Here is a 21,925-nt window from a genome sequence, read left to right as displayed (position 1 = left end):
AAATTGATAACATGGATTCAAATGGACGTCCACACACTGGAAGAGATTCTCGCTCGAGGCAAAAACCTCGCGTGAGTTTCTCGCTGGAATCGGTAGCTCAGCGAATTTTCTTGACACATTTATCAAAGATGTTTGACATTTATACTCTTTATGACGATTGAATGTAGAAAAAGATATCACAGGTGGCGATGAATTGTATTGTTTTTATTTGAAAATGAGGAAAGATGGCTGATAATTGTAGTCAGAAACTTATTGAACTTGTACGATGTCACCCGTAGGCCTATTTATATGACACACGGGATGAAAACTATAAAAACACGAAACTTAAAGAAGAAATCTGGAGACAAATATCAGATTATCTGAAAATAAATAGGGCTATATTTTGATGAGATTTAATAGTATTAATTAAACATTTGAAATAATGTATCTATATGTCTTAACAGTTTACATAATTTTAATCACAATATAGCAAAGAATCCTCTATCATATCATGAATAGCAAAAAACTGAGGTCCATTCAACCTGAAGTAATGCCTAAATGTATCATCATTCAAATCGAAACCAGTGTCCAAAACTCGCCCTTATTTTCGTAAGATACAATGTGATTTTCAGATATTTCTGGCTTTAATTTTAGGCCTACTTTTTCTTCTCATGAACAAAATATGTTCATGTAACTCCATTTCCTCATCATCTGAATACTCAGATTCAACACAGCGTTCGTACGTAATTTGTAAAGTACGACAATATACTTACAGGTTATATATTTAAGTACGACAATATACGTAAATACATAACCTATAATATTTCCCCCAACGAGTGATTACTATAATAAAAAAAAAATGCTCTCTGCATGAAGGCAGTGCATAGGTGATCATAGCGAGGTGTGATCTGTGATAACGAGAACTCGCCAAGTGTGTGGAGGAAGGCTCTTCACCTCTTTCTCGCAACACATTTCTCGCTAGCGAAAACTCAAGTGTGTTACGGGCCGTAGACTGATGAACACTAAGGATATGACTGAGAAACAATTCCAGTGAGATATGGTAACATGAATTTATTTCCTTATTATTGTATTTACAGTATATATATATATTTTTTTAAAATGCAGTAAACAGACATAAAATATATATTTATATATATTCTTCCCACAAATATTACATACTTATTGTACATTAAGGACTAGTAAAAGTGTAATATTAAGGCAGAAAGGATGGCATGGGTTACTTTTACCACTTCTCAATCCATACAATGCACATACGAGTTTACACTTAGTCCAGTTCAAGTCATGCTTTAGTTGTGTACATAAACGTTCTACATAATATGATAATACTGTTCATAGATTTAAAGTTACTTTGCAACCTTGACAGTAGCTAATGAGTGTTAGACATATTATAGAAGTGACTATTTCAGAATTATTTATATTCCTTTTACATATGCAGTAAATTCTATACTGCAGATCGCTGTTTGAATGTATGTATGTATGTTTAATCAGCAGTTCGAAGACTCGTTGGAAATTCATAAGTGACACCAATAACGCATCAGTCGTGAGGCAACTAAGCCAGGAGATAGGGTAGCCAGTTCATAAAATAATGATTTTATTAAATGTTATTTGTTACAAAGTTGCATATTTCAAATATGACTGGAATTAAAAATACAGGTGAGAAGCAACCAAGAATAGCAATAGTTTTTCAGAATTGGAGGAAATGCCACAGAATTCATTTTAAATCCTCTAAGAGCTCTATACAGGGTGGTGCAGATAAAAGTAGCCCGTGTAAGCAAAGTGCTGAAAAGCACTCACTTGTTATAGATGATTTGAAAGTGGCTCCCTGCAGCATCAATACAAGCTGTGCACTCTAGTCATGTTCAGATACACCCAGCCTCAATAACTTTGGGAACTGAAGGAACTCTTTCTCTTTTTGCATTTTGCACAGATCCTGTAGCGCGCCACTTTTTAACCAAACTCTGAATTGCTCTCGTTGCCAGTTATCCTCTATCCAGAAACTTGTCCCTGAAAATTTTGCGAGTTTTCTTAATCGAACCTGTTCTCACATATGCTTCCACAATTTCCACTCTTTCTTGTATCCAGTAAGTCATTTTGCAGAATGCGAACAGACCATGTAATTCGACTGATGAAATACTGACAGGATGAATGTCAAAAATAATTTATTGTATAAAATTGTCCATTATAGTTGTTTACTCATTTCGTTATGATACGGTATGATAGAATAAAATAATGGAATTTCAAGCAGTCACAATATTGCATTCAAACAGGAGGCGGGCTACTTTTATCTGTGCCACTCAGTGCATTTCCTTTTTATAATACGATATAACTTTTCAGGACTATTGTCTCATTCATTATCCATTCAGATCTGAGGTTACGTGATCACTTCCCTTAGATTTCCAGATGAAAGACGATGTTCAGTCACGAGAATTCGTTGCATTTAATAATGATAAACAGTTTCAACACAAAATCTGGAAATACAGTTGCTTCTCTAGTGCTCCAAGTTTGATAAATGAGGAATTATGGTGCCAGCAACCAGGAAAATTAGTACCTACGTATTTATTCAGGTATGACACTGACATTAAAACTTATCGGTCTCTTCTTAATTACTAGTCGCAAAAGACAAAGAATAAATTAAATTCATTACTTTATGAACAGCTATGTGATTTTGTATTCTTACATCTTAAAGTCCAGTATATAATACAATGCACTCCTTTTGCAACTGCTAATTAATGTTAATTTTGAAAGCATTTCGTACAGAAATCATTGTTGTGATTTCTGTTGTCTGAAGTTTATAATTATGTAAATAGTAATTAATTTCTCCAACAAAAGGGGGTTTGGGGACATAATGTCTACAGCATTTCATATATGATTATATATGAGGAACAAAATTTTGAAACATATTATTGTTAAAAAGCCGATTTCAAATAAGTCCATTTTATGTTAATTTTTATTTAAAGATCACCTAGGTTTTTAGTAAAAAGGATTATATCACATGTAGATCATTCCTAACTGAATTGACTTAATTCCGAATAAGAGCGAAATCTGTCCATCACTTAGAAGAAACTCCAGCAATACACAGAATGCCAAAAACCACTTTTTCAATATCAATAATACTGAAATAGATTTTATTGTTTTTTCTTTTCTTTTTTCACTTTTTACGATTATATTTTTTTAATACTTTAATGAAATTTTATATTCACAAATTTTTCAAATACATATTTGACCAAATTCAAATTAATTTATAATTACTTAAGTGTCATCTCATTTTAAGTAAAGAAATTAACTACATTTCTAACATACCAACACTAAAATTGCCAGTGATGTTAATACAACGTGAAACATACAAAAACAACAGAATTGCTTCTTTTGCTCTGGCAGAGAATCAAAATCTAAATTATTCTTTGGATAGTAAAAGAGTAACTGCAGCAACTCTATTGTGTTGGCAATAAATAAATCCGAGGCACGACATCCCATTAAGGGACCATGGCCGACCAGCCTCACGTCCACATGCCTCAGCAGAGGTGAACGATCATTCAACCAAAATGGAGGTATCGTGTGGTTAGCATGCTGATCCCACCAGCCATTACAGATGGCTTGCAGAACCGAATTTCGCTACCTATCGTAGCTTCCCAAATTCATCATGATGCTGGGTGGGCACTGGTCCCATACACTGACCGAATTTCATGAAAAAATTCCTTCCCCATGTGGATCGAACCAGCGCGCATTCCATAACACTAGTCCTAGGCCACCACACTACAGCATGAGTTGAACTATCTGACAATACAAATACGTTATAATGCAGCATCAAGTCAGACTTACATTGTGCTATAGAAGACACACTGATACTTATGTACACAGATTTTTTTTAGTTTATTTTAAGAATATGTTATCTGAATTCTTTGTTAATTTTCAAACTAAATTTCGCTAATAGAGAAACATCCAAATTGTCTTGTTCAAAAGAGACTACAAAAGGATTTATAAAACTAGTTTCTTTGAAAAATAGTCATAATATTACAGTGATATTTTATGGCTTTTATATGGTAGCAAAAATATGCTGGTCAGTCAGCAGTACTGGTAGTCATGCTTCTTCCTTCCAGCTTGCATGAATTTAAATGAGTACTTTTGTAATGTAAACGAACCTAAATGTTAAAGTTTCAGTTTTCTTTGTTTTTATGAGCACAATATATTACGAGAAATGACGATGTGTTTAAGATTAATGTATTTGTTGAAATTTTGAAAACAACACCATTGCAAGAGAACAAAGTAATTCTTGAGATCACTAGCAATCGTATGTTTACATTAAATTCATTTATACAAATTGTGGAGACACTGATTATGTATTAAAACCTTTTTATGACATCTGTATTTAAAGTGTTTAAAACTCTGTCTGGAGAGATGTGTGATACAATTATCAGCGATACAATCGAAGTTGGTCCTCTACTTCTTCCATGGAGCTCACGTGAAACTTATCCTGTTGTTCCTTCAACAACTGAAAAATGGCTTCCAGTTGTTTCCTTTCCATCCTGCAACAATCGAATATCGGTATAATTACACTGAAGAGCTGCAACTAGTATACTCGCAAATTGTTTTTTATGTTTGCTCTCGTAATTATGAAAATAATCATTCAAAAAGGATGGATACTGAATACCGCAAGTAAAGGCAAGGGCGTTGTAGATGTATCACATCAGAAAAAAAAAAACGTAAACAAGGTAGGAATCTATCTCTACTGCAATTCTATTTTTGTGAATCATGCTGTCCTATTTTAAGCTCAAATTAACATATTCTTGTCGATCATTTCTTCCTCCCAAATTTCTCTTTCGTTTGTTTAAGTGTCAGTTTGCTAGGAATAACGGTTTGATGCAGCACAGATGGGCTACAAAACATTCCTTGAAAATCAGCTCCCCAATACATTTATAATGTAAAAATCCATGGCGAATTTCAAGTGTAAAAAGGAACTCACAAAGATATACTAATATTAGTTTCTTCTTCTGCTACTACTACTACTACCAGTGGCGTAGCGTCAATGTAAGCTAAAAAGCTTAGCTTCCCCAGTTAATAATAATTTCATAATAAACCTGCAGTTTATGGAGAAAATTATTTATTAATTTTAATAGAGTTTATATTTACGCGTTAAATATAGTGATGCGGCAGCTCAGGATGATTTGTGATGCAGCAGTAAACAAGAAGTCTGCACACACCAGCTTCCAAGCAGACTGGTTTCTTCTGTGTAATCCACCCCGCAGATTTTCCATCCCTTTGTAACTAACTACCCTAAAGCTCTCAAGGCTCGCAAGAAGCCAAGAAGCTAGCTTTGACATTGAAAATAATTTAGTTTCCGAGTTATCCCTTTTCGTCAGTTGTGTTCAGTTGAAGTGTTAGTGTGCATTGTGGCTGATATAATAAATAATGAGCGAAATAACAGTTCCTGACACCAATTTACTTGAATTTTTTAGGACAATTGTATTATCAAGACTGACTTACGAACAAAAGTGTGATTTAAAAAACAAATGACCGACTCCCTTGCTGTCAATGAAGGACACAACCAAAAGACGGACGCATACTTACGTAATGATACTAATACTGTATCTATTGACCGTTAATATTGTGATTTCTCTAAGTATGACAGGGAGTGAGCTAATGTTATAGGTATACGTGTCTATTTGTTAAGAGATATGTGTAAACCGTGAAATCGTATTTTACTACGTATCATTTGAGGTCATGCCTTATTGGTGTTACTTACGAGGTTCCAACCAATCTTCGACTGCTGACTTGACATTGACTACTATTTATTTTAAGGCTGTATTTTTGTAATACGTTTTCTCATATTGCATGAAAGACAACTTGAGTTAGCCCTGCTCAAAATTTCATGCTACGCCACTGACTACTACTACTACTACTACTACTACTACTACTACTACTACTACACATTACAACAGCCACTATTACTGCTACTATGCAGTACGTTAAGGATGCAGAATTGTAGGTAATTCGTTGATTTGAGGGTAATTACAATTCCTATAAGTAATTCTTTTGGATACAGAATTGGTTCTTTTTCTGCTAGTTTTTTCCAGTGAGCTTGCTATGCATTCTACTGAGAAGATTCTTACTTGTCCCAGGGTTACGTACTTGTAATTAGTTGCTAAAAGTCTTGCAGATAAGAGTTGATAAAAGTCATTCTCTTGGATGCAGGGAGCTTGTGACGCATTCTGCTGAAGACCAACCTTCTTACCTGTCAGTACATCAGATTATTGTATCACTTTTGATGATTTGTTTCTTGCACTGAACTCTAATTTCATCGATATATCCCTGACCGCAGGATCTTCACGGAGTATCTCTGTAATTGTTGTGTTAGTGTGGTATTTCTGTCACCTTCAATACGCCCTGGTCTTCCCTTGTGGCACTTAATTTCCATCTTGTATAGGACAGTGCTTTTTTAAACTTAATACTTGATTACTTAACCCTAAATTAGATTTTTATGCTTGTTTTCAAAGCTACTAAATAATTTTTTTTCAGCAAAATATCTGAAGTGATGAAAATTTAACTGATTAAATATAATTCGACAGTTGCAACATTCATGTAATTAAGTTTGTACTTTGATACATAAAGCAAACATTACTCTTTCTCTTGCTGTAGTTGCTCCTCTGTCAGTCCAGCTGAGAGTTCATCTACAATAGCTTTTTGTCTGGACATCTTGATTTTCAATAGGATGCTTTCATTTTCATTCTCTTTTTCAGAATCGTTCCATTGCGTGCTCTGTAACCGATTACAATATCGTACTTAACTGAAATGCACATTTACATGGATATGTTGGAGATTAATGGAATAAATGACGTGTAGAGAAGAGTTGTAAAGCATTACTAGGATATAGGCCTATGTTTCCATTAATGATTTTTACATAACTTATACTTGCAACACTCAGAATATACATATATTCCTAATAAAACTATAAGAAATTACAATAAGCTAAACTAGTAATTTTTTTTTTTTTTTTTACTACTTTCGAATTCGTCAAGTAGTCAATCTGTAATGAAAAAACTCTTTCCATGTAAATTTTCTAACAAGTGTTTACATTACAGGTGATTTTGTCCAGTACAAGTGTTTTTGAAATATGTTTTGAGGAAATCCAAGATTTTTCTATAAAAACGTCTGTATACATGTGTTTAAAAGAGAAATCAGAATTGTTGAAAAACACTGTATTGAATAATAATAGCTATCATCATTAACAGAACAGAATTTACTATAGAGCAATGACTTACAAAACTCCATTGGTCTGCTCATGCGTCAATCTTACAGAGTGACACAATATACTATTCGCCTCCTACTTCCTAATTGTCAGCCAATAGTAGCGCATACTGATAGCAGTGATGCATCAGATGACTTGTCAATCAGTAGCGACAATGGTTCAGATTAATGGAGGGAAACTCCAGACTCCACCTCCAGCGCAGTGGTAAGGTTTAGTAACCTCCTACAACGGAGTTTTGCCAGTTGTAGGTCTATAGTTCATTCTTTATCATAAAATGCAAATTATTATTCCCTCTGTCTTTTGAATTTTCCACATGGCCTCGTCACTTGTTAGGTCTACTGTCAATGTGTCGCACTGATGTATTTAACTTGTATTGTAGGGCCACGTTTAGTAGCATGCTGGACTCCCAAAAAACACTAAGCTCTATATCCACAATATTTAAAATTTAACATGAGAAAGACACATAGGCCTCATACATATTCCGAAATTATAAAGGTAATAAAATACATTTTTTGTTCATACCATCAAATTCTATTTGAAGGACAAAGCCTCTTTTGGATATTTGCTCCTCATATGACCTACATTCCTTACAATGTCAGCGTCTTAGGTTCTCCATTCTCAAGCCACCATGCAATATACAAAATTATGTACTAAATACTACTATCAAAGTTAAGAATGCAAACACTGATCACGAATCAAGTAACAAATTAATTTCAAATCAGTCCAGTCTACTAATATCAAATAGGTCTATGGGCTATTGTAAATAGTATACATATCTGTATCTGTTGCAAGCTACTTCACAGATGTATAATTCAAACATGCAACATATATATTAAATATTATTAATATAGCGTAAGTTTATGCTCGACATACATCTTTAGCATCATCTTGAGTGTGTTTTGGTTCTACATCGCGGAGCCACCATGTCAAAAAAACTGCCACGAATGACAACAAAATTGTACAAACATAATACAGCGACAAATTATCACAATAAATAGTAAAATTACTAAACCATGATGAGTACATTGTTAACTACAATAATTTAATATAAACATCATCTCTTCATGTTTGTTTACTTCTCACTACATGTGATTATTTACTACGTAATCTTTGAATCAGCTGATGTCACGTATGAACTTTCATCAGTCACGATGTATGACGTCATTAAGCATTGCCACTAAGATTCACAAGATGTGACCAGCGAATAGGGATTATAAACGGTTCAGCCGGTGCGTGTTTCTGTGATGGATTCCAAGGTGGCTGCGCTGATGACTGCCCTGCGTGCTCACTTGCTGGCTCCCATGTTGTCTACGATGATGGTGGTAGTTCACACGGAGCTGGCTCTTTTCCAACGAGTTAGAAAGAGAAAGATATAGAGTGGTCATTGCGCCGCCATGTTTGAAGAAAATTGAACGACGGTCGGTAATGAACTTATGCGCCCAAAACAAAGTGGGCGTGGTGATAACTGACATTAGAATCGTCAGCTGTCTTAATTTCGTTTGCATAAATCAGTTAAATTGAAGTGGAAATACCTAGTATTTCGTCAAATACGTGCTAGAAACTTAATCTAAACTTATGTACGCTAAATTTAAAACACTTGAGCTATTCCTAGAAGGAATGCTTAAAAGAATAACCTAAGCAAAATTGTCATGTAGTATGACAAGAAGTCCTAGCAAATATACTGAAGAAAATATTAATATTCCTAGGTTCTTTTTAATGCGACCTGCAAGATTGCCTATAAAATGAACGAGTATGATTCGGATGATTTTATTAAATTGTTTTCCCAGTCTCTACATGTTGCAAAACTATTTACTATACCATATATATATATATATATATATATATATATATATATATATATATATATATATATAATAATTAAAGTAGGCCCTATCTGTAGTAAACAACCTTTACCTCCAAGCTTGTAACGTGGGTGAAACATGACAAAACACGCTTTCAGTTTTTTTGTTACAGTAAAGTATAATTATTATCGACATGTGAACGTGAGGCCAACAGCCGGCTGGTCTGTCTGAGACTTTCAAGGGCTGTGGCACCACAGATAATTATTAGTGTATAATTGAGCACCCACGTACAATAATGGGGTAAGTAGTTACGAAATATATTCATACTTACCCCATTATTGCACGTGGGTGCTCAATTATGTTCTTTCATGTCCTTCCAGTCAAAATACTAACAACAATACGACCTACCCCAGAGTTTTGCGTTATTTTGGATGCGAGTGTCGAAATACAATTTTAATATTTGATTGCTCTACTAGGTTTGAAACGGAATTGTAGCGGTTTCATCCGTATTTAGTTTAACTTTATTACTAGTGAACCATTTATTTGATTAATCGTTTGTCTTCGAAATAGGCCTACTTCTTATAAGCTACAGCTCATCGTCTTCCTGTATAAGCAGGAAGGACAGAAGGAGCAGGAAGGATGCCGGTGTCGAAATACAGTTTTAATATTGTATTGCTATTTGTTTTTCACTGGGTCCGAAACGGAATTGTATTGGTTTTATCCGTATTTAGTTTAAGTACATTACCAGTGAACCATTTATTTTGTTTATGCCGGGCGTTGTTACACATTAATGCATGAAAAAAAATGCTGCTAATTAACAAAACTATGGACTTAACTTCATAAAATTTACATGAAATATGATATATCAGTTGTCTTTTTCCTTTTGACATTGCAGTTATATGCAGCACACACAACAGGCATGTTTTTTCTTCGTTATTTTGTACTTCTTACCTCCGTTATATAACATTGTAAGCAGATGAATTTTTACAAAGGTGGGCGCTTAGCTCAGATCTGCCGTGTTTCGCGGTGGCACCGCAAAGAGCGCTGTACAGGACAACATGACCACTCTATAGTCTTCTCTTTCTATCTCGTTGCTCTTTTCACAGTTCAAATTAGGAAATAATCTGCTGTTTCATTTGTTGCCAACACTCATGGTCAAAAAGAAACTAAACCGTGAGTGGAAAACGACTAAAGTCCTACATTAACAGTAGTAAATGTCGTAATAAGGTAATTAAGCCATAAGTGCAAAACAGCTAAAGTCCGATATTTAATTGTTGTTTCTTAGAAACCAAAGAATATAGAAAAAAAACAGGTTTAGTTGGAAAACAACGAACATGGCGACATGGTTTCAGTGGAGATATTATATGATGATCTTTGGTTCCAGCCTGCAAACCATCACGAAAAGTAGCAAGGAACGTACCCTCGAAATCCAGCAAGCTAGCCATCCAAGGAGCCACCAAAGCAAGTAGGCTACCCATCAGCGCAAAAAAAAAACACGCACCGTCTGAACCGGGCTTAATTTGTTGCAAGAGCTCAGATGTAAACCTGATGAACGGAGAAAGTACTTGAGAATGCATGAAGGGCTATAGGTCTATATCTCTCAAAGACGTAGTTATCTATCTCTATAAGTAATTTGCTAAACTTGGTAATATCTTTAATAAAAAAATCTGTATTAGGCTGTAGTCTGTCCGGCCACAAGTTTTATGCGTAAATACAGCGCGTTCGAGCCAACACGTCCACTCTCCACATGCTATACGGGTCGTCCGTCTCCCGCCAAACGGTGACCGTAAATTGCGACAAAAAACTCATAATACTGAAATAAAAGGCTTACCTTATTGTAGTAATTGCTGGAAATGGTGATCTTCGGCATTCAAGCTGCTTGACATCGCTTCGCACTTTCCCGGGCACTTTCTGTAGTTCACTTTCACTTATGTGATGCACTACACGGATTTTGTACGATTTTAACTTCAACAATTTAGTGGTGTGGTTGAAATGAGGTTTTTTGACACCTCTGCTTCCTAGGCTAATCTGCGCAAAGATTTCTGAGGGCTTCGCTCTAATCGAAAACCTATTTCATTTAATGTTTCCTCAGTTAAGACCCGTTTATTCACTCGACGCATCCTATTTTGAACCGAGCCTGATGTATGCAATGGAGGGGAAAGGAACTGACCACCCTACCCCATTATCTCCTGGCCTAGTTGCCTCATAAGTGGTGCCTTGTGAGGTTCAGACGTGTCTTCGGACAGTTGACTAGACAATGTTTATTTAGAAAATATAATTGATTAAAGCAACGACTATTTGTATGCAGTAAAGTCGTAATAATTTTAGTTGTATGTACCAGTAATACATTGTCACTCTCGTATAAATCACTTTTCAGCGACAGATTAAATTCTGAGATGAACACTGGGTATTTGGATTTGAATATCTCCAACGTTTTAGAACTGCTTACAGCATCCATAATCAGAATAATATAGTACTGTCCATGCAAATTTCTTGGTAGCTGCCTCTGTTTTGAACCTGGAGTTTCTTTAGCAGTTGTACTGTTACAAAAATATCATCAGGTACTATTTTAGGTATGTTTGCAATTCCATCAGTTCGAAATTGTCCATTAACGAAGATCTGTTCATCTTTCAAAGACTGACTGATTGAGCAGCTTTCATCAGGAGCTCCATCATGCAACTTTACTACACAGCGTGTTTTGTGTGTAGAGTATAACAATATATAATTATATGTTGGTGTGTAGTGCTGGGAAAGGATATGGGAGATGTATCTTTATATTTTCTCAAGAAAACAAATAAATGGAAAATAAATTCATTATTTTAAATGTACAATACAGTATAATTAATGAAATACAATAAATAAAACAAAATTAAGAAATTTTAAGACATTGTCATCAAACATACAATAGTGACAATACCTGCTTAGGATTACTCAATTCAGCATTCAACCGTGTTCTATATAGAAATTAAACTAAACAAAACTCTCACCATCTTCATGGATGAGAAATTTTAAACCAAATCAATCTTCTTATTAATATTAATAGGCAACCACAGATCTTGTAAATTTCCCTCTTCTAACTGTGAATACCTAAGGCCCGGAATACAAGGATGCCCTGCGGCAGTAACGCGGCATTACATGTAATGCACGGAGTAAACTGAACAAGCGGTGCACACGATACGAACCATCTGAGCAGCGCGCAACCTCGAACACCTTTCTAGCTTCATTCTATCTCGCACGATGCACGGCCATGGAAAACGAGGAAGCTTTGCTAACTGCTATTTGCGCTTTGGTAGTAATAGGATACATTCTCAACAGAAAGAAGCATAGACCTACGGAACTGTACAAGAAGCGACTAAGGAGTAATTTGTTAAGTGCTGTAAACTTTCAAGAAATAAGCGGCCAGTATAAAAACCTTAGGACTACTCGGATGATATCCACCAATTCTGGAGAATTATTGATTAAAATTGGACCAAGGTTTAAAAAAATCAGCCACCAACATGCGAGAACCAATCTCAAGTCAAGATAGGACAGTATTTATTGTACTAAACTTAATTCATTCTTTGAAGAATGTTATTGTGTAATTAACAAAGCATGTAAAACACTATTCTTTGTTGATTGTCTGTATATGTAAATATTCTAGGTTCGCACTGACTTTACGATTCTTGGTGACAGGGGATTCGTTTACAATCCTTCAATACCTTTTGCGAATTTCAAAACAGGCTATTGGAGAAATAATCCCAGCAGTTTGCCCAGCAATTGTCAGCGCATTAAAGGAAAATATCAAGATTAGTTAAATCATAGTACCAACATAATGTGTTTCTTTAATAGGGATATTTTAATTGCAATACAAATATTGAAACATTGAGAGGATTGCAGTTAAAAAATTCGAAATATCACACCAAGAAAAATCAGTATTTCGAAGTCGCATTGTATCTCTCTCCCTGCACATCTTTTTTTCAGCTACCAAGATAACCTGCGGAAAGAATACCTATTTATCTACTCTTTTGGAGGCTGCTAGAACTGTCTCTTTATATAGCAATGCCAATTTGGCTTCTCAGCACCACTGGATCAAATTAACTACTAGAATGAACACGTAAATAGGACATTATGTAATACTTAGAGTAGAAAGATGAAGTCTCGCTGAAGAAAATAATCTTACGACTTTCATTAGGTGCTGCAATAGCAGCAAAAAAAAGCAAATATATTGTCACTGTTTGTTGAACAACAATGCCCCCGTGAACTGGAGAGTAGTATGATATGAAATAAACTGCACAGTAGACATGAATCATCAGCCTAGACTTATTGGGACAAGCCAGGGAATTCTGTATAAGTGGCACTTCATGAAGTGTGTGTAGTGACACCAAAGAAATTTAATAGGAAATATCTGAATTGCATATTAGCAAGTAAATATCAAAATATATGCAACATGATGAATGCTCAACAAAATAAATGGCTTATTACAATTACAGAAACATTGGACGAGATTAAGAAGCTGGTCTGAGAAAGTCAGTATCCAATGAAGAACATCAAAATCCACTATAAAATTGTTAAAATTAAGCACCTGATTCAGCAACTCCTGATACTAGGTGCAGATAGCATTTCATACTGACGAATTCCAATAATTTTACTTCAGCAGTTACATTAACAGTCAGAACTATTGAGGCATTTCCTGGACTAATGACTTAACCCACATTACGTTGTTTTTACGTTTTCAGCATATGCTGTATATTTCCCAACTCACAAAATATTCCTCCCCCTCTAACAAACACAGTGCCCTCTAGAAACATTTCAATGTCTGATGCTTTGTATTTCAAATTCAAGATTTTCTAGTTAAGTTATTGTTCCAGAGAATGCCTCAATTGGTCCTGTATGCCAGTCATGAGTAATGTATGTGAAAATTGTGATCAGTGTGTATAGAATAATCAGACTGATGTTCCCTGAGGAGATAATTATTATCAATGATATGTTGATAGACTTCTTTCTTCAGCAAGCTGGCAAAAGAAAAGAAAACTTACAGACTATTTCTTGGGGAACAATGCGATCACAATTCAAATTTTTCAGTGACAAGAGTAGAAAGGTATTTGATAACCGTGTGATAGGATTATAGAGGTACAAGTCCCCAGATTTAAATTCCTGCAATTTATATTTATGAAAGTGTGTGTGTGTGATCAGTCTTAACACACCAAAAATATTAGTGATAAAACATAACATGGGACAAAAGGAATTTACTTTAATGTTGAAATATTAATAGAATGCTAGTTATGCATCCAAGCATAGATCCATAACTTTGGGATTTTATTAAGTGAAAGTAAACTTAGGGTAAGAGTTTTATGTCAGCAGTTTCGAGAGATGTAGAGTATAAAAACCAGATATAGTATCTGAAATAAAAGCTAACAGGTTGAGGTGGCTTGAATATGTAACATGAATGCAAGTGAAAGGACAGTGAAGAAAGTATCTGGCGGCTGCCAACAGAGAGGCAGAAGATGATGATGTAAGGAGACAGAATGTGTTGGGAGGGTAGCAGCAATGTGCACTGATTTGTGGTATTAGGATTGAAAGGTGGATTCCATTTTACAGGACATTGTGTATTAATTTTAATTGCATATTCATAACAAGTTTGTTTTTACATACATATTCAGTCTTGATAATTACCAATTTTTTTAGAAAAATTGTAAAAGTAAAAATATTCTGTATATATTTAATTTTTTGTCCACTAGATTCACTTCATCTTGTTGAACCGATACTCTGATCAGTCGAGAGATGGGACAAGAAAGAAAGGATTTTGTATAAGGAAATATCATAGCAACTTTGCACATATGCTTTGACTAAGTTCTGCCAGTAACAGTACAGTAATGGATACAGGATTGGTAGTCAATATCATTTGTTTAATGTCATTTAAATGGGACATTTAATTAGTTTATAAAGATTTTAATCATTTTATTCTTGTCATGTTTTACATAATTTCTTTAGTACCTTTGTTATTTTGTGATGTATTTATTATTTTTTCTACAATTTTCCACGTAGAATTTGCTTCTGTATGGCCTAATAGTAAAGGTACAAGATGCTGTTGTAATTTGAGTGGTATTAAGACACCTTGTATCACATTTCTGATAGAACTACGAATTTAGACCTATACATTTACTAACACCTGTAGTCTGTAGTCTTTCCTCCTGAATTCTAAGTTAAATGCACAAGACCATATTTACCGACTTTTTCTTTTCAGACTTACATTCTTAAGAGGTAAGAGATGAAGGTACATACGACAAATTAAAGTCATTTCGTGATTAAGAAACCATATCCATGTAATTAATAATACAGAAATCCTTACACACAGGCATGAATTATTAATAACTACATGAAATTTTTTTTCCTTTTTTTACAAACAGTGCATTAAAAATCAATTTACCCAAAAACAGAACAAATAAAGAAAAAACAATGTGTTCAACCATAAGGTTTAAAATAACAATACAACCCATAAAAAAAACTCTAACTGCCCACCTTTGTTCCCAGTGTTATGCTATCATGTTCAAAGCCCGCGCAGTTCATTATTGTTTAATTCCCTAGTTTGCAATGTGTAACATCCATTGGAAATAAACTTAACTTGTCATTCTTTGTTAATTTTATTTTAATGCACACATCCTACAGTATTTCTTACCTAACCATTAAAAAATTTGGCTTAGTCCATGCAATTGAAATTACATATTCCGAACAAAATGTTGTTTTCCCACCATTCAGAATGTACTGTTGCAGCATTGTGTTAAGATGATAATGGATTCGGACTTTTCATCTTGAGGAGATCGCACTGCAATTTCAGCTTTTATCTTTAGAAGGACAGAGTGCATTGGAGTTTCTTGCCCCCAGGGACGGGCTTACTTCTTGGTCCCAGGGGGCAGGGTTGGTTTGCCGCGATCCTTTCCACGCAATTTTATTCCTGTTGGACAGAAATGTGTATCTTAATTTACACTGTCATATATACAATAATTAGACATATGTAACTAATTTACACTACAACACGAGTGCCTGTTATCAATAAAGAATTATTCTACACTTCAGAAATACACAGAGCACTGAAGTATGGACCCACATCTGCTGGATTATGAGCACTTTGCCACCTTCAACGATCAGTATTAATGACTCTGCTTCCAATATTATTAATGCATACCTCACCTCATATAATATTATTTAGAAACACGCAGACACATGATTTGATGTAAAAAAAAAAGCACTGTACTGTTATGCATGCACATTATGGCAGCTTAGCCTCTTATGAACTCGTGGAATATATTTAAAATAGATGTGGGTGTGAACAGGCATTACAGCACTGCTACAATTAACGAATTCTTTATTTGTTTCAGGGCAGAGGTAAGAATTTTGTCTTGTGCAATTTTCAGGACAATTCCTACCATCATTGTGATGGGGGAGGGGGGGGAGATTAACAATGCTATATTATCAACTAACTTAAAACTAGGATGCGTGCATTCCAAGATTAACTTAAAACTGTTTTCATTCGCCACAATGACACACAGTCCAAAAGCCAATAGACCCTTAGATCAAAACTTTGAACAGAGGCTGAATAATGAGCAAATTTGAATTACGGAAGAAGAAAAAAAAGTTACATATTATGAAATTTATTTGAATTAAACATTATGTTATATGTTAATTTTGATAAAGTTTATAGTAAACAATAAAATAAATTAAAACATGATGTTAAAACTCATATTTTTACCTCCTTCGCACTTCTGATAAATAACAGCTTTAGTAATTGTGTAATCAATTACAAAATGCCCACCTCTGATAAGAACAAAGTGAAGAGTAGCCTATATATTAATGTATGGTCTTACCGTTCTTTTCCATTTGTCATTTTCTTTTGAAAAAACTTGTATGTATGTATTTATTAACACTATAATTGGGTATACACCCGGTGGCAGTGATATATAATATACAATAATTACAATTACATGAAATAAAATAAAATAAACGTAAATGAAATAAACCTAAATCTATAAATAGTAGATGCAATAAACCTAGGACTATAATTAAAAACTATTCTATAATAACGCCTACGATAAGCAAAAGTAAATCTAACTTATAAGTACTTCTATTTCACCCAACTATTACCAATTTAAATAATTACATATTACATTTGTGTTCTTGAAATAATTTAGCGACAGACCTCTACATAACAACAGCTTAATATTAATGATACTTCAATCGATAAATAAAAAACCAAAAGCTAGTACTTATAAAAAATCAATTGCTGGTCTTATATTAAAAATCGGTTAGCATTTTCTTATTATTAATTGTGTTATTTTTTCAATAGTATGAGTGTTACAATACTTCTTGCGTAAAATGTTTAATAAATAACCAGAGTTACTTCAATGGTCAATATCTCGAAAACAGGTTTCTGGTGGTTGGTCTCTTATTGCGTAACTCCGTTCAATTCATTGTTGTGATGTTTTGAACACACAAAAACAACATTAATTTCCTGTCATTGCCTCAGTGGTTCGAATTTTGTTATTTTTGTTACTATAGTAAAATGACTTTGAAGTTCTTTTATCTCATTAAAAAGGTTGCGGGTTCGATCCCGGGCCAGGTCGATGGCATCTAAGTGTGCTTAAATGCGACAGGCTCATGTCAGTAGATTTATTGGCATGTAAAAGAACTCCTGCGGGACAAAATTCTGGCACATCCGGTGACGCTGATATAACCTCTGCAGTTGCGAGTGTCATTAAATGAAACATAACATTTAACATTTCTCATTAAAATAATAAAAAATTATAAACTTGAAATTTTGGTCACAAAGAAAGGTAAAATTATACTATAAAGCTCTCTAATATTTTAGGACTGTAAAAACTGTACTATTTACATCTATAAATTTCTGGGGGTAAATCTTACCCCCTCACCCCTGGAAATGTAATTAATTATTGTTTTATCTTAAAACATTCCATTGTTCTTAAGGAGGCATGTTAATACTCTTTCTTATAATTAATAATTGAAAAAGAGAGGACGGTGTTGATCTTTACAATATCAACCAATTACCTCATACTTTTTGCGATATTTCTTCTTACACTGTGTGTAATATTACGATGAGAAGTGAAAATCGTACCATAGCCCACCTTCGCCTGTGAGTGTAGAATTTTCCTTTTGCGTGTAACAGACGAAACACTAGACCCACCTGAATCCTTTCAAGAGACATTGCTACTGTACGTAATTATTATTGTTCAATAAAGACTCTTCAGTACACACAGAAAACAGTCCATCTCTGAATTTGAAAAGAATCTAAATCTATCTCTGTTTATAGCGAGAGACTTCACACTAGCATTTGGTGTTAAGGCTTGGAAATATCATTGTTTAGTCTTAAAGCGATAACATGCGAACCAGGCGACGTACGAATTCAGTTCTTGTACTGCCAGATTCAGATTTCGTATCTCTATTGAATGACACAGCTTAAAATACAATCCTGTGTATAAATATGGGGCGCGCAAGAAAGGAAAAAGCGACGTGTCAGAGAGACTTTGTTTGGATTTTACTAGGCAAGACTGCCTCACTAGGATTGGCTAGTCGACAGAGACCGGCTTGAACTAGCTCCATCTTATATGCCTTATTCTGAAAGCACTCTACTGTCAGGCTATTTTTAGCTTTCATATCATATGGACGAAGTATACTGCGTAAATCTCGTTGACCAAATGAAAAAAATTAATTTTTTCAGGTTGTCATCGGGTAAGGAGGAGTACATCTGCAATTAAGTGACATATTTCCAGCTAACAACTGTTGTAACAGGGAAATACACTTACCAATAGCTCTCTCAATCTTCCCAATAACAACCTGGTTGGGAATTCCACGTCCAGCTTCATAATCATTGATGACTTGCGGCTTCTCATTTACTTTCTATAAATAAATAAAAAAAAAAAATGGGAGAAACTAGCGCTGAGTTTGTTCCGATAATTTCGGAAGGGAAAATTCGCCATTACACTACCTTACTACTGATAAAAAAAAAAAAAAAAAAAAAAAAAAAAAATCAGCTTTCGTTCAGCGTATATGCAAGGCATAATAAAAGCTTAAACTAACCTAACCTGTCACAGATTCATATATGCAGATTGTACATAACGTAAAACTTTCGTAATGTCACCAAAGTTATGTTGGTATTACAGAGGAGACAGCTGAAGGTGTGTTTCCGAAATCATAGGAACAAACTCAGCACTAGTTTAACCAAAAAAATGTTAAAAGTTTTAAAATGAGACTGTTTCTAGATAATGTCGACAAGCTAATATGGAGACAACCACTAGACCGGTATATACAAATCTTACAGTTGCCAGTTCCTTCTGACTCCATCCTTTCGATTGACGTCCCTGTTGAATCATTCGACCAAGGTCCAGCGGAATTTTATCATGTTTCAGTTCTTCGGTCTCTCTGTCCAGCTTGGCTGTATTTTTTGTGGTGACGTGCTGCTTGTTTGTTGCAGCTCCCCCTGAAAAAACAGTGTCATGTAAACTCTGCTAATTGTTGAAGCGTTTTACATGTTCATTACAACAGGATGTATTAGATTTATTTCCAATTATTAAAACACCGGAATATCTAAGAAAAGTATTTTTTTATACATGTTGATTACTTCGGAAAACATATAATGTGTCTTTCACGTGTTTTTTTAATTGTGCACGTAGCTAACATGTTACAACGATTTTTATATCCGGTAAAATTGAATACACTGATTATAATCAAATTATTTCAGTCTTAGGCCGAGTCCGCTTACACTTTTGCTGAGTATCCACTTGAAAACCCTGTCGACGAGCTGCATTGATGGCCTGAAATAAATTATGTTGAAATAATGTGCAATAATTTCAATCGTTAATACACTTAAATAAAGGTTAAAGTCGTTACTTTCCCAGAGGCATCAAGACTGACAAATTGCATGTCACTAATACATGGAATAATTTGACTCGGCAAGGAATATCCTATCTCAATGTATGTAAGTGCAACAACATTAAGGTTAAGAGACTAATCATACCTGTTCTGATTTCATTGCAGATGCCTTTGGAGGCTTTTTTCTAAGAATTGTAACTGTTTCCCAATCAGCCATTGTCTAGGATTTGATGTGGTATCCAAAAGTGTATTACAGCGCTGGCCTTCGAAACCTTAATTGAATAATTTCACTCCCAAAAATATACAACATAAAAATATAGGTTTTCTTGTTCACTTTATGACTTGATTCGGTTTCCTTTCTGCACGACCCGTTCAGTTCATAAAGCTCAAACCTGCTGGCTGCTGCGCTCTGCTGACTGTTCCGCTTAGATCTCTGCTCACAGTTGTTCAGTTGGTGTCATAGATAAAACCGTTGGGAAGTGGCCTTTAACACGAAGCGTTCACTAATCGCACTCATCGGACGAATCACACGGATCGAAAAAAGATTATTCAGAATGCATCAGTGTTGCCAGATATGACAATATCCACCTTGCCAAAATCGTTGGTCGTTAAATAGTGTGAACCTTTCTATAATGGATTTCTGGTGAATTTTTAAATTCTTTTTGTATGTTTGTAGTAAGAAAAAACACTGTACATATACAGGAGCTTTCACATTTGCATACAATAATTTCGCCCTGCAATGAAGTTGGTGAAATATGAAAATTTTATTGTTCAAACGTTGGTGAAAAATAATTTGTGAAGTGACAATATTGACACCCATGTGCAGCTGTGATGTGATACCACGGCCAATTTGATGCTTCGCGAAGCAAGCATCAAGTCAACCGTGGAGAAACGAACATTACCAACCTTGTTTTGATATTGTGTATAGTGTGTATGTTTTTAAAGAAATATAGAGTGGAGTTATTTCTATGATAAGAGATAAGGGAAAGAGCACAAGGAAATGATTGACATAAAATATTTCGGCTCACTACTTTTATTTCTTTCATTATATGGTTGCGGTACATTGTGAAGTTGATGATAAATCTTGCCGGTAGTAGATAATTTAAAATGTATTGTGATTTACCTAAACTTGAAATATGGACATATTTCGTGATTTGGGTTTCAGGAGTTGTTTATTCATTGTATAACGTGTACTTGGCAGGGAACTGTGAGTACTTTATAAACTTTTTGGTAAAGGTTAAGTCAATTGGCAGTCTCTCATAAGCTGGTCATGTCCATGTTTGTGGCAATGAGACATGTGTTGTCAATATAATTAAAGTAATGTCCAAGGAAAGAAAAACTTGAGTTATCTAGTGCTTCATGGTTATATGTTTACGTAATTATTTATTTTAGCGATACCGTTCGTATTCATTATTTCTCCCACTTCTTTCTGTGTAACTTCCATCCATGCTTTAGAAGTTAGGTTAGTTATCTATATGTTAAATGATGCCATGTCACAAACACAATGCACTACGTGAATGATGCAACACCTCACTGTTGTGTAGATATCTCAAGTTTCTCCCCACCCGAAACCCCCTATTCCCAGCCTCACCCGTTGGTTTCACTTGTGGCACAATGGGTACGTCAAGAACTGCGATATCACTAAAGTAAATAGTTACCCTCTTGGCAGTGCTGTAATTAGTTGGAAAAAAATTTCAGAGGGTACTGTTGAAATCTTCTTAGTTAGAATAGACTCCGTAAGGACTCGTACTGCACTTCTTTTTCAAGGTTATTTCATTGGCATGCAGTCTCCTCTGCAGACCTCCATCCAGATCGCAGCCACAATAATTGCACATAAGGCAAGGGATTAAATACCGACACTACATTTTTGGGGACAAAAGCCTAGAATTTCTTTTACTAAGAAGAGTATTTCTTTTCTTAGTCCAGATATCGTTCATTGTACTAATGTGCATTCGCATTCTGAAGTCGAAATTTGAATAGAATCTATTATATATAACAAACTACAAAGCTCTGGTGGTTT

At 34.7% G+C, this 21,925-nt stretch overlaps 2 protein-coding genes and 1 long non-coding RNA gene across 6 annotated transcripts in view; 1 reads left to right on the top strand and 2 right to left on the bottom strand.

Moving 5' to 3' along the window:
• Window positions 1-2,351: 2,351 nt before the first annotated feature.
• On the bottom strand, window positions 2,352-8,408 carry LOC138702640 (uncharacterized). The gene is made up of 3 exons (XR_011332851.1): window positions 8,117-8,408; window positions 6,617-6,753; window positions 2,352-4,523 (listed from the first exon to the last, which is right to left on the bottom strand). It is a non-coding gene; the product is annotated as an uncharacterized lncRNA (long non-coding RNA).
• Window positions 8,409-11,844: 3,436 nt separating this feature from the next.
• LOC138702639 (endothelial differentiation-related factor 1 homolog) lies at window positions 11,845-20,340 on the bottom strand. Its single transcript, XM_069829965.1, has 5 exons — window positions 20,051-20,340; window positions 19,796-19,847; window positions 19,353-19,513; window positions 18,840-18,933; window positions 11,845-15,976 (listed from the first exon to the last, which is right to left on the bottom strand). Exons 1-5 carry the CDS (start codon window positions 20,120-20,122, stop codon window positions 15,915-15,917), a joined length of 441 nt encoding a protein of 146 aa, XP_069686066.1. The 5' UTR covers window positions 20,123-20,340; the 3' UTR covers window positions 11,845-15,914.
• A 434-nt stretch (window positions 20,341-20,774) lies between these two features.
• Window positions 20,775-21,925, top strand: part of LOC138702638 (protein-cysteine N-palmitoyltransferase Rasp-like) — a 43,991-nt gene continuing 42,840 nt past the window's right edge. For 2 of the 4 annotated variants that reach the window (XM_069829963.1, XM_069829961.1), the window contains exon 1: window positions 20,775-21,112. Coding sequence is in view for 2 of the 4 variants with exons in the window: in XM_069829961.1 (XP_069686062.1) it covers window positions 21,013-21,112 (100 nt within the window). In the remaining 2 variants the exon portion in view is untranslated. The remainder of the gene's footprint in view (window positions 21,113-21,925) is intronic. The other 2 variants (XM_069829964.1, XM_069829962.1) reach the window with 2 other exon arrangements.

Source organism: Periplaneta americana, chromosome 7, assembly GCF_040183065.1.
Source record: "Periplaneta americana isolate PAMFEO1 chromosome 7, P.americana_PAMFEO1_priV1, whole genome shotgun sequence".
Lineage (NCBI taxonomy): Eukaryota > Metazoa > Arthropoda > Insecta > Blattodea > Blattidae > Periplaneta > Periplaneta americana.
The sequence above is the reverse complement of the archived record's forward strand: the minus strand, read 5'-3'. Positions and strand labels throughout refer to the sequence as shown.